The following is a 16,137-nucleotide window of genomic DNA, read 5'->3' as shown; positions in this document are numbered from 1 at the left end:
TTGCATCTCCTTTCTCCTTACTTCTTCATTCCTCACCAGGTAGTAGACATGGTGAAGCTCATGTAATTCATCTCTCCCTAGAATCTGTGACCTTATACCTTCATATACAGGGTCAAGACCCGCCAGAAACTTGAAGGCTCTGCCCTCCTCAATCTGCTTGTCATGCCTCCCCTTATCATTGGCATTTTCCCAATACAAAATCAAGTGGTGGTCAAGCTCTTCCCAGAGGCCTTCCAGTGTTGCAAAGTAGGTTGCCACAGACATGTCTCCTTGCCTTAGGGCTGCAATGTCTTGGTTCAGCCTGTAGATTCTAGCATTGTTCTTTTTCTGACCATATGTCTTAGATACTTTCCCCCAAATTTTAGCAGCTGTAGGGAAGTGATGAACAGTTCTGGCCACCCTACGAGTCATAGAGGCCAGCAACCAAGACATGACTGTGGCATTTTCCTTGTGCCACACAGTGTATTCAGGACTGCCAATTTCTGGTTGTTTCTTGTCTCCATCCAAATAGCCTGTGAGATCACGAGAGGTAAGGAACAGCATTGTAGAGACGGACCACTCTCTGAAGTTATACTCATCCAGTAGCACACTTGTAATCTGCAAGCTGTGCAGATTAGGGTTTTCCAGGTCTGTTATCTCTAGAGGAAACTTCACCGGATAGTGAGGACATCCTGACTTCAGTCCAAGAGTTGTTCACAGTACTGTAGGTGGTTCTGTTAAGGACTGGCCGAAGTGGTCACTGTGTTCACAGTACTGGTAGAAGTGTTCACAGTTCGGGTACAATAGCAAGTAAAGGTCTGTAACTGAGCCAGTTCACAGTGCTGGTAAAAGTTTAAGGCTGCAACTGTGTAGTGCAGAAGTAGGGCTGATAACCGACTTGAAGAAAATCTGTAACTGAAGTTGCCGCAGTTCTGTAAGAGTCTTGCTGATGCACCGAGACTGCAACTGTAGAAGCTGATGCACCGAAACTGCAACTGTAGAAGAAGCTAAGTCTTTACCACTTGTTCTGCACAAGTCTTGCTGGAACACGAAGCTGCAACTGTAGAGGAAGTTCTCCCCCTTTCGGCTAGTGCTAGGACTGCTGAATCAGCCCTCAACCAGGTCTGTCCTATACAGACCTCTCTTAGTAGCCCAATAGCTACTACTTGCTGGAAATAATCTAGTAGGACATCTACTTCTGGGTCTTACTTCCCTTGAGTCCTACAACCAAGAGAAACCCTAGGTTCGAACTTGCTTTACTCTCTTACACTCCTAGGTCTTTACTGTAGCAACCCAGAAAAGGAAGAGAGAAGATGAAAAGACAGCAAGAGAAGAGAGTGCACCTACTGAAACCAGGAAGGAGCTAATGCTCTGATACCATGTAATCTGAAGAGCTATACTCGAAGTAGCAAGGAGGAGAAGAGAACCACAGAACTGAAGAGAGTGTCGAACTGTACTAGCCAGTCGACCAGTCTTTTATTTATAGATGAATATAGTACAAGGTACAAGAAATTACTGGGATGCCCCTGATTAGTGATGGGACACCCAGATGACTTAAATCATTAAACAAGATTAGGCCCATTAACACAGGCCCAGTTACAAGATAAGTTAAACATAAGACTGGGCTAATAAGAACTCTTATCAGCCGAACATCACTCTTAACATTCTAACAGTTTCTTTCTTTCTTTGGTTGCAAATGGATGACTCCACCAGATGTATGAAGCCTCTTTGATCCATTTGCTGGTAGTTAGACAAAAAAAGAGGGGAAAGGTAATGTGGAGATGCACAAGAGCTGCAGTTTGTTGGACAATTTTTTTTTTTTTTTTGATCAATAACTATGGATTATATTAATATTAAAAATATGAGAAAGTTACAGGGCATGGGGACTAAACAATCTTACCTCCCAAGAACAACCATTAAACATCAAAAACAAAAGTTACAAGACAGCCCAAAATATAGAATGTCTGTTCACCCCTTCTCTAGCTAGACCATCTACCAAAGAGTTCGCACTTCTTTTTACCCATTTGTATTGGATTTCCATGTCCTTAGTCAGTCACTTGAATTTCCTCTTTTCATTACTGTAATTCCAAAGTCTAAGACAATCCTCTTTCAGCCAATTTACCACCACTTCAGAATCTCCTTCTATGAACAGCTTGTTAATATGCATATCCTTGATTCTTTGTACCCCTTCAAGAGCTGCAAGAATCTCAGCTCTCAAAGAATCTCCCACCCCTACTGGTCCAGAATACATAGCTAACAGATTCCCTTGTTCATCTCTTATTACTCCCCCTATTCCAGATGGCCCTGGATTGCCCAAGCTGCTGCCATCAAAGTTCAGTTTAGCAAAGTCATGGGGTGGGGGGATCCAACAAACATTTGAGGCCTTCTTCATTGGAGCAAGTTCTGCTATCTCCTTCCACTTTCTTTGCAAATCATCAACTGAGAATTCTGTGAACAGAGCCAAGGTTTTCAGCCTGTGTATAACCCTAATATGAATGACCTCCAGTACTGCTTCCAAACTTCTCTCCTTATCTGTAAATATTCGTGAATTTCTCTCCTCCCAAATAGTCCAACAGACTGCAGCCCTCATACACCTCCACATACACTTGGCCCTTTTTGTCGGCCGAATCGGCATAAATGTGAACAGGATTTGCACATTCGAAGGGGGGGGGGGGTCCACCTGCACCCAAACAAAGAAGTACACCATTCCCAAATGATGTTAGTGAACAAACAGGAGATCAGTAAATGATATCCAAACTCACCATCAGCTTTACAGAGGACACATCAGTGAGGACAAAAACAACTATTGGGTCTTTTTCTTTGAAGTAAATCTGCTGTATTAACTCTTTCCAGAAAGGCTTCCCAACAGAAACCCCCAACCTTAGGAGGTATAGGATGACACCACACCTCTTTAACAAGGAAAGACGAGCCAAAGGAAGAAGAATGTGTGAGAGCTCTAAAGAAAGAGGCACAAGTGAAGGATCCAGAGGGGGTGAGTGTCCAAATTCTACTATCTGCCTTTGTTGGCTCTAGGAACACCCCCTTCAAGAATGGATAACAGTGATGAGATACCATCAAGCTCTGTGTCCCCAATATCTCTTCGCAGGCCCAAGTTCCAGCCGACCCCAGAAATAGAATTAGAAGGAACAATGAATGAAGAAATCAGTTCATTTTTAAAAGTGGAAAGGGCATTTGAGAATTGGTCTTTTAGGGGGGATTCCCCAATCCAAACATGTTCCCAAAAATTAATGAGATTGCCTAAGTGCAAGTGATACCTGATCCATGGATAAAACAAAGGTAGAATAACTTGAATACCTCCAAGTAGATGCTCTTGTACTCCTTGCCAAAATCCCAGAGTCCCATCCATTAGCTGCAACCCCATGAATACTTCCCACCATCTTCACCCAAAGTTTGTCCTTCTCCAATGAGAACCTCCAAAGCCATTTCCCTAGAAGAGCCAAGTTCCTATTCCTTATGTTCCCGATATCCAAACCTCCCTCCCTCTTACTCCTACAAACCATCTCCCACCTCACCCTATGGTCCTTCTCCTCCACCAGCTCCCAAAGAAAGTCTCTCATTAGTTTTTCTAATCTACTAGCCACCTTTGTTGGAATCTTGAAGATTGATAAGAAGTAAACAAAAAGGTTAGCTAAAATAGACCTGATTAGAGTGGTTCTCCCTCCAAGAGACAAGTAATTTTTCTTCCAAGTTGCTAATTTCTTTTCAAACCTCTCCACAACCGAAACCCAAAACTCACCTTTCTGAGGGTTATCACCAAGTGGCAAACCGAGGTAATTAAGGGGCCAATTTGCTATTGCACATTCTAAGATGTCTGCAGCCTCAGAGATCTCCCCCTCGCCCATATTTACACCAACTATACAACTCTTCCCAAAGTTCACCTTAAGGTTTGACATTTGCTCAAAAAGTCGTATAGTGAGCTTCAAATTTCTAACCCTGTCAGGGTCCCCTGCTTCACAAAAGAGTATGGTGTCACCTGCAAATTGCAAATGTGTGAGTGGCACAAGCTCCCTTCCAACTCTCCAACCTCTTATTAAGCCCCTAGAATCTACTCTATAAATTAGTCTCCCCAAAACTTCAGCTACCAAAGTAAATAAAAAGGGGGAGAATGGGTCACCTAGCCTAATCCCTCTCAAGGCTGGAAATAAATCAACCACTGCCCCATTTACCAGTATGGAGTAATGGCAGTTCCTGATACAACCCAAGACCCATCTGCACCAATTATCTCCGAAACTAAAATTGGCCATCACCTCCATCAAGAAAGACCAATCCACCAAATCATAAGCCTTTTCCAAATCCAATTTACAAATCACCCCTTTTTTCTTGGATCTCTTGAACTCCTCCAAGCTTTCATTTGCTATCAGAATTTGATTTGTTATCAGTCTCCCCTTCACAAAAGCTCCTTGATTATCTGCTATAATTGTTGGGAGCACTTTCCTTATTTTGATGGATAGCACCTTGGTGATAATCTTATAAAGGTTGTTGACTAGGCTGATCGGCCTGAAATCCTTCGGGTGACATGCATTCCTCTTCTTAGGTACCAGTGCAATGAAAGTGAAGTTCAGCCTTGGGTTGATCACCCCTCTAAAGTAGAATTCATCAAACACAATCCACAGATCTTCCTTTCATATCTCCCAACAATCTTGATAAAAAGCCATCGTAAAACCATCTGGGCCTGGTGCCTTTGATTTATCCATAGAGAACATTGCCTCCCTTATCTCTTCCACTTCAAAATTCCTTTCCAACCAATCCCTATTCTCTATCTGCAAAGTTGGTCATTCCATACCCCCAATCCACACCCTACTATTTAGGGGTTTTCTAAAGATAGACCTAAAGTGATTTGCAAAAGCCCCTACTATTTCTCTTTAGGTGGATATTGTAACCGCTTCAATCCCTAGACTTGATATAAAATTCCTTCTTCTTCTTCCACTTGCCACCGCATAAAAAAATTTGGTATTCCTATCCCCCTCCTTCAGCCATTTACACCTTGATTTTTGTCTCCAACTTATTTCCTCTTGAAGAAGATAATCCTCTAACTGTTTACGCAATTTCCATCTTTAGCTCCTTATCTTCTTCGCAAAGACAACTCATTTCTTCCTTGCCATCCAAGTCCTCAATTTGTGCAGTCACTATTTGCTTTCTTTCCTCTAACCTCTCAAACTCTAACAGATTCCACTCCTTGATTTTGCCTTTCAGATATTGGAGCTTTTGATGAAACCTCATTCCACTCCATTTCACTGTTGGATTGCTTTCTAGCCACCACTTTTTGACTTTCTTAATGAACCCCGGGTGTCCTAGCCACATATTTTCAAACCTAAAGGGAGTAGGACCAGCATTTCTCACTTCCTCCCTACAGATTACAATAGGCCAATGGTCAGAAGTCACCCTTGGAAATGCTCTAGAGTTTAGATTCCTCCAATGTTTTTCCCAGTCATTTGAGAATAGAAATCTATTCAGCTTAGAGCAAATCGGGTTCACTTGGAGATTGGACCAAGTAAAACAATTGTGTGATAGTGGGATCTCTTTAAGCTCGTAAACATCCACAAATTGATTGAATTTCCTCATACTCAAGGTTGATCTCCGCCTCAGATTATTTGTCTCTTCCAGGAATCTTATAACATTAAAGTCACCTCCCAGACACCAAGGCCCTTCCCATAGTCCCCTTATATCGGCCAGTTCTTCCTACAACTTCCTTCTCTCACTATAATCATTCGGACCATATACATTGGTAAGCACCCATTCAAATCCATCCTCCACTTGTTTAAACATCAAGGAAATTGAAAATTGGCCTATTAACTCTTCCTGACCTATGAGTACTTCATTCTTCCACATTGTGACAACACCCCCCCACAGACCCCCAAAAAGGCAGAGCCACCCAACTAATCTCCCTGCCTCTCCAAACACTCCTTGCCCACCTAATGTCAAAATCTGCTCTCTTGGTCTCCTGCAAAAGTACCACATCTGGGTCTGTTTTCTTGATGGCCTCTTTTATTATTGCTCTCTTCCTAGCACTTCCCAATCCTCTGATATTCCAGCTTAAGATCCTCATCTATCTATGTTCTTTCCCCTTAAACCCTCCTGCCCTCACTTATTCCTCTTCCTTCTTTCTCCTTTGACCTCCAAGCCTCTATCTCCTCCCACCTCCTTCATCAACCTTTCAGCCTCACTCACTCTTCTCCTTTTAAATTTTGCTTCTTCTTTCTTTGTTTTCAAAAAATACTTTGAGAGCATTTGGATCTTTCAATTTACACCCCAATTTCTGTACAAAACCCGCCACGGAATCCTCACTAATTACATCTCTTACACTTGACTTCCTACTTCCCTCCCATGTTTCTGTCTCCCCTCTTCTATCTCCTTCCTCCTCAGAAAATTAGAGGAAGGAAGTGGCTTATTCAGCCCCTAGTAAAAATGATACTCATCCATTGTGGTCTCTTCTGAATACTGGCTTCTTGAAGTTGAATTTTGATGGCAGCAATGATGGAAACCCTAGCCGTTCAGGCATTGGAGGTGTCTTTAGGAATGAAGAGGGTTTGCTAAGTTTTCAGACGCAAATGGGAAGGAGATTCTCTCCGAGCTGAAGTTATGGCTGCCTTGGAAGGTGTTAAAAGGGCTAAGGAACTTAACATTAGCAGCTTGGTTATTGAATGAGACTCTAAATTGGTAATAGATTGGTTGAAAAAGGAGGAGAGTACCATGTGGAGTTACTTAAATGAAAAAAGAATCTTTAAGTGGTTGACTCAGGGTAGGATAGTGAGATTGCGATGGGTCAAGAGGTTTGCTAAATCTTTTGCAGATGCACTAGCCAAACAAGGGGTGGGAAGAAATCAATTGTTTTGGGCTTATCTGCAATTTTTTAGTTTCTTGGCCCCAGCCTTTGTACCTATCTCTCTTTTTTCATTAATGAAATGGTTCTATTACTGACCCAAAAAAAAAGATAGTTATAGATTGGTTGCTAGTTTTACCAGAACTTGCTGGGACAAACAGATCAGGTTTTTGTCTAACTTTCGGAAACCATTGAAAGTAAAAACTCTGTACCTTTGAACATTTATAATTGAGTTGTATGCAGTGTGATGCTTGGAAATGTAATTTTTTACTTTTTCTATCAACCTTCATTTTACCATAAAGAACACTTTGAAGACTGAACAAAACACTGAACCAGGAATGATCCTTTCCAACTTCCCCAGTTTAACCAGATCATTTATGGTCTGTTTGATTGTCGAGAAATAGTGGGATGAGAAGGGATGGAATGGGAAAGGATGGGATGAGAAAGGAAAATTTATTTTCTCATTTTTGGTATCCTGTGTTTGTTTGCTGAGACCTATTATCCTACAAAATTTGCTTCCAATGTTTGGTTGATGAAAAAATTTTGTAGGAAGAGGTTGACACTAGAAGCCAGATCTGCAGCTCAGATGTTAAAATGAATGGAAATGGCTGTCAACATGGAAGAATGATGCCTCTAACAGTAGATTTACCATTTTTCTGTGAATGAAAACTGGTATGGAAGACCAGGGATGGTGGTAAACGAAGAGGTAGACGTCGGATCGAGAAGAGGTAGATGCAAAATCCGAGTTCATTTTAACGTTTAGTGCGAATAAAACTGCCAGATCTGGAAGAGGTAGACGGCCGAAGCCAGATCTGGAGCTCATGTGTTAAAATGAATGGAAATGGATGTCGACATGGAAGAACGACGCCTCTAACAGTAGATCTACCATTTTTCTGTGAAGGGAAACTAGTCTGAAAGACCAAGGATGGTAGTAGACGAAGGTGAAAGAGGATTCATTCAATGAAAGAAGACCAATATGGTACAAAAATGGGCAAAAATCACGAGAGGATGCCAAATCTGAGCTTACCTTTCAAAAAAATCACCGGAGATGGTGTCGGTGAGATGACCATTGGACGACGTCTGAGAAGAAGACGGAACTCTCTGGGTTGTTGGCTCGATAAAATTTTCTCACAAAGGCCTCTATTTTCCTTTCTCATCGGGGTCTCACCATTTTGGTGTGAGCCCGCGTATTGGTTTTTGGGAAACCCCGTCCCAAGCCTTTCTCTTCCCATCCCAGTTTTTCTTTCAAAACAAACAATAGAAAAATCGAATATTCTTCAAAGATTCTTCCCTTCCCATCCCTTTCTCGGCAACCAAACATACCATTAATGCCAAACCACCAAAACCAGTCAGTGTTCATTGAATTGAATTGGGGTCCACTTGATGACCCTAGGTTTGGACAGAACATGTTCTTGATCACTATTGGCTCAAGCCAGCCTGTTCAATTAGCAACCCTATAACAATAGATTCATAGCTTCTTTAAGCAGATAAAGGAAATTATTTATTATGCACAGGCTTACATGGAACGAACAGATGAAACATCAACTGGTGGACCTCCTTCTATCGTATTTATGATCTCCTGAATGGCGGGCGCAGGATCACCCTTGTGCAACTGAAGAGCTTGCCTAGGCACCAAAAAAAAAAAAAGGCAAAAAAGAATTATAACTATTATTATTATTGAAGAGGAAAAGGTCAATGTTAAATTCGTGAAGAAAATGCTCCAGTTCCCTTATAGTATGCTCATCAGTTGTACATTCTTATCCAATACTTTTGAATGACAAAACACATGCAACATACTTAAATTTCACACGCGCCTGAGCATAATGTTCCATACGAATTAAAGCATGTCCCCATGCATTCCATACAAGAAAAGCATCAATCTGAGAATCAAAAAGTACAAAAGATCGATAAGTACGATATAAGAAAAATAATTCAGAGAAATAAAAAATGAAAAAGAATCAGAAGAGAAAACTAATTGCTTCCAGATGGATGTTTACCTTGCACTTTTTGCAAGTATAGACAGCCATGCTATACCTTTCATCTTTAATTAACCTGTCTCTGAGATGTGCCGATGATTCCTTGTCAGCAATATCATCAAGAGAAGCAACAATTCCTGATCCAAGAAGGCTCTGAAGCAACTCAGCACGTCCTAGCCATATATCTGCTTGTGATAGAAGTTCAGATAACTCATCTGTTGACTGGCTACCAACACTAGAGCTGCCAGCATCTGAAGAAGCATCATCAATATCCCTACTTCTTTCAGAGACACTTGATAAGTCACTACTCCCTGCAAGTTTCTTCAGCTGGCCTTTAGCATGCAAGAGTGCCTGCAAATGCATAATTAGACACTTACTGCAAGTTGAGCACCAAACAAAATTCACAACTAAAGCAGATATAGAATGAAACAAGAGTTCCAGGGATATGCTAGTACCACAGCAAACAGAAACCAAGCCACCACCATGGTTTATCATGGAATCACTATCCTCAACCATGATATTACCAAGGTTCCCAAGAAGGGAAGTAGACAATTTGGCTAAAGTTGCTGTACTGCAGGGCTGTTCTATCATTCCACCAAGACAGATACCTGTACAAAAGTTTCTGTTGCATGATATGCTCGCCCTAAAGTTTCCATGGATGCATCCAGAGGCAACTGCTGAGAACTCAAAACATTCTTCATCTGGGCAATGCATAACTCCAGAGCACCTTTGGCAGATACTAACTCATCAAAGCACAAGGAAAGTAATGCCTAGAAAGAGAAGTGCCCCACCCCGCACCAAAAATTCAAAAAAAAAAAAAAAAGAGAGAGAGAAGTAAAAGGTCATCAGACTTCAAGAAAGCTAGTTAAAACATGTGTCCATGTTAGCTACATGCAACAACTGCAATATGAAATATGCAATTGTGGACAGTTACTTTGGAATAGTATATATACTACGTACATTGATACAAGTATGGCAACAAAATTGTAAACAATAGAAGCAAACAGAAACTATAGCTTCTATTTCTACCATACCTTAAAAAGAATTATGTCAGGTGCACTCTCATATCGATGTGAGGAGCGAACAGAATCATCCTTAATTGGATCACCTGTGAGCATCCATTCCTCAGAAATTGAAACAGCTGGAAGACGTTCTTGCCCATCTGCAGTGTATGTTGAAACACGATCTTCTTGAATACCAGCCATTGCCTCCCAAGCAACTCTTTCAGATGGTGTCAATCCCGAGCTCTTTCTTTTCCGATAAACCTCTTTCGGAGCAATCTTATTTCCAGTATCACGGGGGGTCCAAGAAAAGGCTCTCCTAGCCTCTTTTTGAAAGTTACTGAAGCTGCTAGTAAAATTTAACCTACTAGTCATGCCAGTTCTTGATTTCTGCTTTGGTCTTGGACCTGAGGCAGATACCCGTTGTTCTCTTGAAGGAGAGACAACACCGACAGCAATAGCTTTGGTGGAATACATGAGAATTAAATTGTTGTCCCTTAATGTGGGGAATTCTTTAAGGATCTGCAAATAAATATCATATAGGTGTCATACACAGGATGTACACAATAGCATACCATAAGAAAATAATCATATGTGATATATCTCATGTTAAGATAAAGCTAAAATAGCACCCATCTTCCCCGACCTACAGATTCCATGTCCAAATCAATTATCTTAAGGACAAAAATCTGAATCTATGAACAATTTTCCTTCATAGAGACATGAGGAAACTATGAATTTGATAAAAGGGCTTCTGACCGATGCACAAATCAGTAGAGCAAGAATATGGTACCAAAGAAGCAGATTCAAGTTGCTTCCGCATTAACAAAACTTCCAGAATTAAATGAGGGTGCTCATGAAGGGAAGAGCATCTTTGCTGCCAGGGCACCGGCAAAGCTGCTAGAACACGAAGGCCCAAGGCCCAAGAGTTTAGACGAGAAACTTCGACATCCGATAGATTTCCATCTCTTCTCTTTAGGAAAAAGTGAACCTTCAAATAAAAAAATAAAGAAGTTAATTGAAAGAAGATGGTTTGTCAAAGATATATATGAAAACTTATATGGAACAGAATGAGTTGAATACAAGAAGCTGCTTTGAGCGTAGGTTTGGCAACAGTTGCATTGCACCCATTGCAACAGGTAAAGCATCATCAGAGTCACGTAGTGAAGAAAGAAATCGAGAAGCTTCTGCTGGACCTCCACCATTAAGTGGGTCTGCAGTGAGAAGCTTCACAAGTTGTCGTCCTTGCAGTTCTCTTCGCAATTCTATAGATAAGTTTGCACTTTCAGCAACTTCTAAAGCAGCAGAAACTGCTCCTTTTCCGGCTAATCTAAGTGCAAGACCTTCAGGATCTGCTTTACAATCAGCTTCAACCTGACAAAGTCCATAGCAAGAAAGTGAAAGAGGCATACAGCTGATGTTCAAGGAAAACACAGGATAAGGAATGACTCCACTATAAAGAGAGAATATGAAACCCAGCAGATTACAAATAGATTCTGAAAATATAAAAGGAAAAAATTAACATGATTATTTTATTTGATTCAGAAGATAAGAAATGAGAGCTAGGACCTCTTGCCAGCTGCTATAATGGTCATCTGCACGTAAAATGTGACTGTACCTCTGCAAATCCTGTCTCATTTGCAATACCTATATATGTCCAGAGAAGTATGTTAATAAGAAAGAAAATGAATAACCTGGAAAATAAATTTTTGGAAGGAGAGCATCAAGATTACTTCCATCACAAGCTTCACCATGTCAAAGCAACAGCACTACATATACGTGTTACGCATGCATCTCAATCACTAAAATTGGTAGAACAAAAACCAATGCCAAATTTAAAGAAATGATCCTGGATTTTCATACATACTTAAGAACAAACCAATGATCAGAGCAGTCCACATGGTGTGTCAAGAACAAATCACTGATCTAGACCAACAATCTGGAAGATCTTAATGATATGCCTACACCAACCCAATCACTCGTGATCTATCCAATGATCTAGACCAACCAGGTGTAGCAAGAAGATCAGACCAATGATTAAGGCCCTTGAAGTGATAGTGCCCACCAATGACTTCTTGTTAGACATGTAGCTAAGGTTATAGTAATGGACACAGTGTAGTTAAGGCAACTGAGTGCCACCTAGATGCCAGGGACCAACTGATTAAGAGCCCTAATTTTTACCTCTACATACACTAATAATGACCCACTGGTAATTGCATACTAATTACCAGTATTATGTAATTGCATACTAATTATAAACTACTAAACTATAAAATAACTTGGTAAATGTTTTAAAAAATACTTTTACCTAATTTTTCAAAAGAAATAACACAATTTTTGAATAACCTCACTGCTTCAACATAATACATACAAGGGACCAACTGATTAAGAGCCCTAATTTTTACCTCTACATACACTAATAATGACCCAACGTGGGTTGCCCAGACTCATCAAATATAGAAGGGGAACACCAAACTACTTACTTGACCTTACTAAGATGCGTATATCTATACCACCCACACCTAAAAATGTCAAGATGGCACTTATACTACACTAAATGTACGTGTATATAAAAAGAGAAGTGAAGGTTCATATGAAAACTTTTACCTCATTCCTAGCTGGATCACTTGCAGGCAAGTGGCAGCTGCACATTGTGAGAACATCCATAGCAGCATCTAGCTCCCATCTGTGTAGATATCTGAAATAAAATATTATGTGATTAAGTCAGCATCTAATGATTTAAAAGGTGAAGATGAATTATCCTAAAAAGAGAACAGGTAAACTTTCCTTTATTACTATACTTTCTAGCTGATGTTTTATATCAAGTTATTTGAGAGATTTCAAAAAAATACATGAATTTCCATTAATTTTTATTTCTTTAAGAAGGTTCACATGCTGGGTACAAGCACAAAGAGTAAGTTATTGAGGAGCGAGTAGCTGTTGATTTCCGTTATTGGGCTTTTAGTTATTGGATAATGGGTTGGACCATATTTCTTTGTTTATTTTTTGCCATTAAATGTTGCTGCTTCCTATCTAGGGGCATTGCATTCTTGTAATTTCAGTTTTTATTGTCAGCAGTTAACATAAAAGGAAGTGGCAAGCAGGCTACACTAGACATCCCACAACCGGGTGTTCTCTTCTCTTCTTCCCTTCAATTTCTTCTGATATTCTCTTATTTGATTCTCAGATTAGTTGAAATTATTTTATTACTAATTTAAAGGCATTATCAAACCATGATTTTCTCTACTTTCTTCTGTGTAAGACCCATGCATGGAGTAGTAGCTCAAGCTTGAAAAACAATGTATTTAACTAAGATAATGGCAGAAATCAAGACAACAAAGTTCAGAATAGAGCAAGAAGACAGGAAGAACAAAGAAGGGTTTGGGCGATTAGAGAATCTAATTGATCTTTCAGCCCCTAGCCCCTTAATCACTTTTGTTAGAGAAGATTTTAATTGTATAGAATTTACGATCCTACCCCTAATGGCGCAGTTGCAATGAGTGTGTAAATAATTAAGGCCATGTTTGGGAGTGTGAAGCCTACATCTCCCCCTCCTATTCTGACACCCGAATCTGGACCCTGCACCCTACTGGCGAATTCTCTTCTTAGTCTATGTTCAGGGCTTTGATTGCTGATGAACAACATCCCTCCTTTCCTTATAAGAAGATCTGGTGTAGCTACATCCCTTCAAGAGTTTGTTTCTTTGTCCGGGAAGCTTGTCTCCAGAAATTAAATACTTGTGATCTCTTGCAGAAAAAAGTTTTTGGGAAGACTGTCCATCTCTCCTCATGTTTGCATTCTATGCTTCAGTGAAGGTGAATCAGCAGATCACATTTTTCTTCACTGCAAATTCACCCAAAAGATTTGGTTCCATTTCTTGAAAATGGCAGGTTACAGCTGGGTTATACCAAAGCACATTATGGACACTTTGCACCAATGGCAAGGGACAGGGTTAAGTGAAAGGGGTAAAGTTTATTGGCAATCAGTGCTACATGCAGTGTTGTTGGGTGTTTGGGACGAAAGAAACAATCGCCTCTTTGACAATAAATTCAGAACCCTGGAGGAATTAATTTCAGATATTATTTATATTTGCAACCTCTGGACGGTGAACTCAGATCTGTTCAAAGGACTCTCAGTCAATGATCTCAATAGAGATGCTTACCCCTTTCTGTTTCTCCCTCACCCCCATCAAACATCCTTGAGCCATCCCAACCCCATCAGTGAAGGAGTGATGACCCTTAACTTCGATGGAAGTGCCTTAGGTAACCCTGGATTAGCTGGTATTGGAGGTACAGTAAGGGATGAAAGGGGCAATATATGTTGGACTTTTAGCAGTCCAATTGGTTTGGCTGATTCTACAAAGGCTGAAGTGATGGCTGCTCTCACAGGAATCAGGATAATAAAAAGTTTGGGAATCCAGAATTTAGTCATTGCAGGTGATTCAGCAAATACTATAAAATGGTTAAGAGACAAAGAGGGGAGACCTTGGAGATTGAGTCACTATCTGGCAGAGGCTAGTGATTCTTTGGACTGTTTAAATGTAAATTTAGTTTGGATTCCTAGGGAACACAATCATACTGCAGATGGTTTAGCTAAATGTGGTGTGTATTTGGAGCATTTGTATAGCGACAAGCTTCCTCCTTTGTAATTTGTACGGGTTCTTCCCCTGCTTTGTACATCTTCTCATGTACCTCCTCTTCGTTTAATGAATTCTGGTTAAATTTTCAAAAAAAAAATGCTTATTGAATAAGTGCTTAAAAACAAGTGCTTACTCGAATAAGCACTTATTTGCATTTGGCACCCAGCTTTTTCAAGTGCCCATTTTAAAAAAATAAGCACTTATTTGCATTTGGCACCCAGCTTTTTCAAGTACTCATTTTAAAAAAATAAGCACTTATTTCATATTGTGACTCTTTTGTCCATTTTCAAAATATCCAATCCAAAGTGAATAAATAAAAGTACTTTGATAGAAGTGCTTTTACGAAAGTACTTTTATAAAAGTGCTTTGATAAAAGTACTTCCATAAAAATACTTTTATAAAAGTACTTCCGAAAAGTGCTCTTATAAAAGTACTTCCAAAAAGTGCTTTTATAAAAGTACTTTCGTATAAGTGCTTCTATAAAAGTGCTTTACCAAAAGTGCTTTTATAAAAGGACTTTCATAAAAGTGCTTTTTATAAAATTACTTTCGTAAAAGTGCTTCTAAAAGTACTTTTGTCAAAGTGCTTTCAAAAAGTACTTTTATAAAAGTGCTTTCATAAAAGTGTTTTCATGTAAAAGTACTTCCTAAAAGTGCTTTCGTAAAAATACTTATATTTCATAAAAGTACTTTTCATAAAATTACTTTTATAATAGTGCCTTTGTAAAAGGGTGTAATTGGTATTCTAAAAATTTACTGAGGACAATTCTAGGAGAACAAATTTGAATAAGTGCTTATTATATGAGCACTTAAAAAAAGCTAGAAACTTGGGCGTAAAAAATAAGCCCTTATTTTTAAAATAAGCACTCATTTCAAGCTTATTTCCCAAACACCAATAAGTGCTTAATGGTGTGGTCCCCACCCAAATAGACACTTATTTTGAATAAGCACTTATTTTTAAGCACTCCCAAACATGGCCTAAGTGAGCCAGCATTCTTATCAAGGTTCAAATACCGATACGTATCGGCCCGTATTGGCCGATGCCCGATATGTATCGTATCGGGAGCTTCCCGATACGCCCCTACAGAGGGTGTATCGGGATTTTAAACAGTTCAGGGGGTGGATTTGTAAAAAAAACTACAAATACTGCCTGATACGCCTCTACTGGCACATTGGGCGTATCGATATTTTGAACCTTGATTCCTATTAAAACTCAAGCCCACTAGCACTAAAACCTATTCTACTATTAAAAATGGGAATGAGGTCTAGATTCTGGAATTTTTCTTGACTAAAATACCACTACAGTTGAATTTGGTCCCTCTATTTATAAGGGCAAAAAACTAAATTTGAACTACTCCTTATATTAATTAAATCCATTCCTTTCCCTCTTATCAAGTCCTATGTATTTAAGGTATTAACTCCCATCCACTCATTAAATCCTATGTTTACCATATATTAAATAAATAGGCTTTGCGGACCTTTTCTTGACTAAAACACCCCTACTTTTGAATTTGGTCCTTCTCCAACTGTGAAGGTAGAAAATGTAATTTAAACTATTACTTTTCACTTCATTCAATTCACTCTCATTAAGGTGCTAATTCCCATTCTCCCCCCTTAGGTCCTTTATTTCAAGAAGTTTTGTTTCTCACGATAAATTCTACTAATTGAATCTATAACCAATAATTTTAATAATGTAAAATTT

General features: G+C 39.5%; 1 protein-coding gene across 3 annotated transcripts in view; it reads right to left on the bottom strand.

Moving 5' to 3' along the window:
• LOC104592245 (zinc finger FYVE domain protein) overlaps window positions 1-16,137 on the bottom strand; it is a 175,502-nt gene that overhangs the window by 74,469 nt on the left and 84,896 nt on the right. For all 3 annotated transcript variants that reach the window (XR_734395.3, XM_010251484.3, XM_088892963.1), the window contains exons 18-26: window positions 12,405-12,495; window positions 11,367-11,444; window positions 10,881-11,171; window positions 10,591-10,788; window positions 9,831-10,319; window positions 9,405-9,566; window positions 8,818-9,147; window positions 8,618-8,700; window positions 8,341-8,445 (exon numbers count right to left, since the gene is read on the bottom strand). Coding sequence is in view for 2 of the 3 variants with exons in the window: in XM_010251484.3 (XP_010249786.1) it covers window positions 8,341-8,445; window positions 8,618-8,700; window positions 8,818-9,147; window positions 9,405-9,566; window positions 9,831-10,319; window positions 10,591-10,788; window positions 10,881-11,171; window positions 11,367-11,444; window positions 12,405-12,495 (1,827 nt within the window). In the remaining variant the exon portion in view is untranslated. The remainder of the gene's footprint in view (window positions 1-8,340; window positions 8,446-8,617; window positions 8,701-8,817; window positions 9,148-9,404; window positions 9,567-9,830; window positions 10,320-10,590; window positions 10,789-10,880; window positions 11,172-11,366; window positions 11,445-12,404; window positions 12,496-16,137) is intronic.

This window comes from Nelumbo nucifera, chromosome 8, assembly GCF_055504915.1.
Source record: "Nelumbo nucifera cultivar China Antique chromosome 8, China Antique-T2T, whole genome shotgun sequence".
Classification (NCBI taxonomy): Eukaryota; Viridiplantae; Streptophyta; class Magnoliopsida; order Proteales; family Nelumbonaceae; genus Nelumbo; species Nelumbo nucifera.
This window is presented reverse-complemented; position numbering and strand designations above follow the sequence as displayed.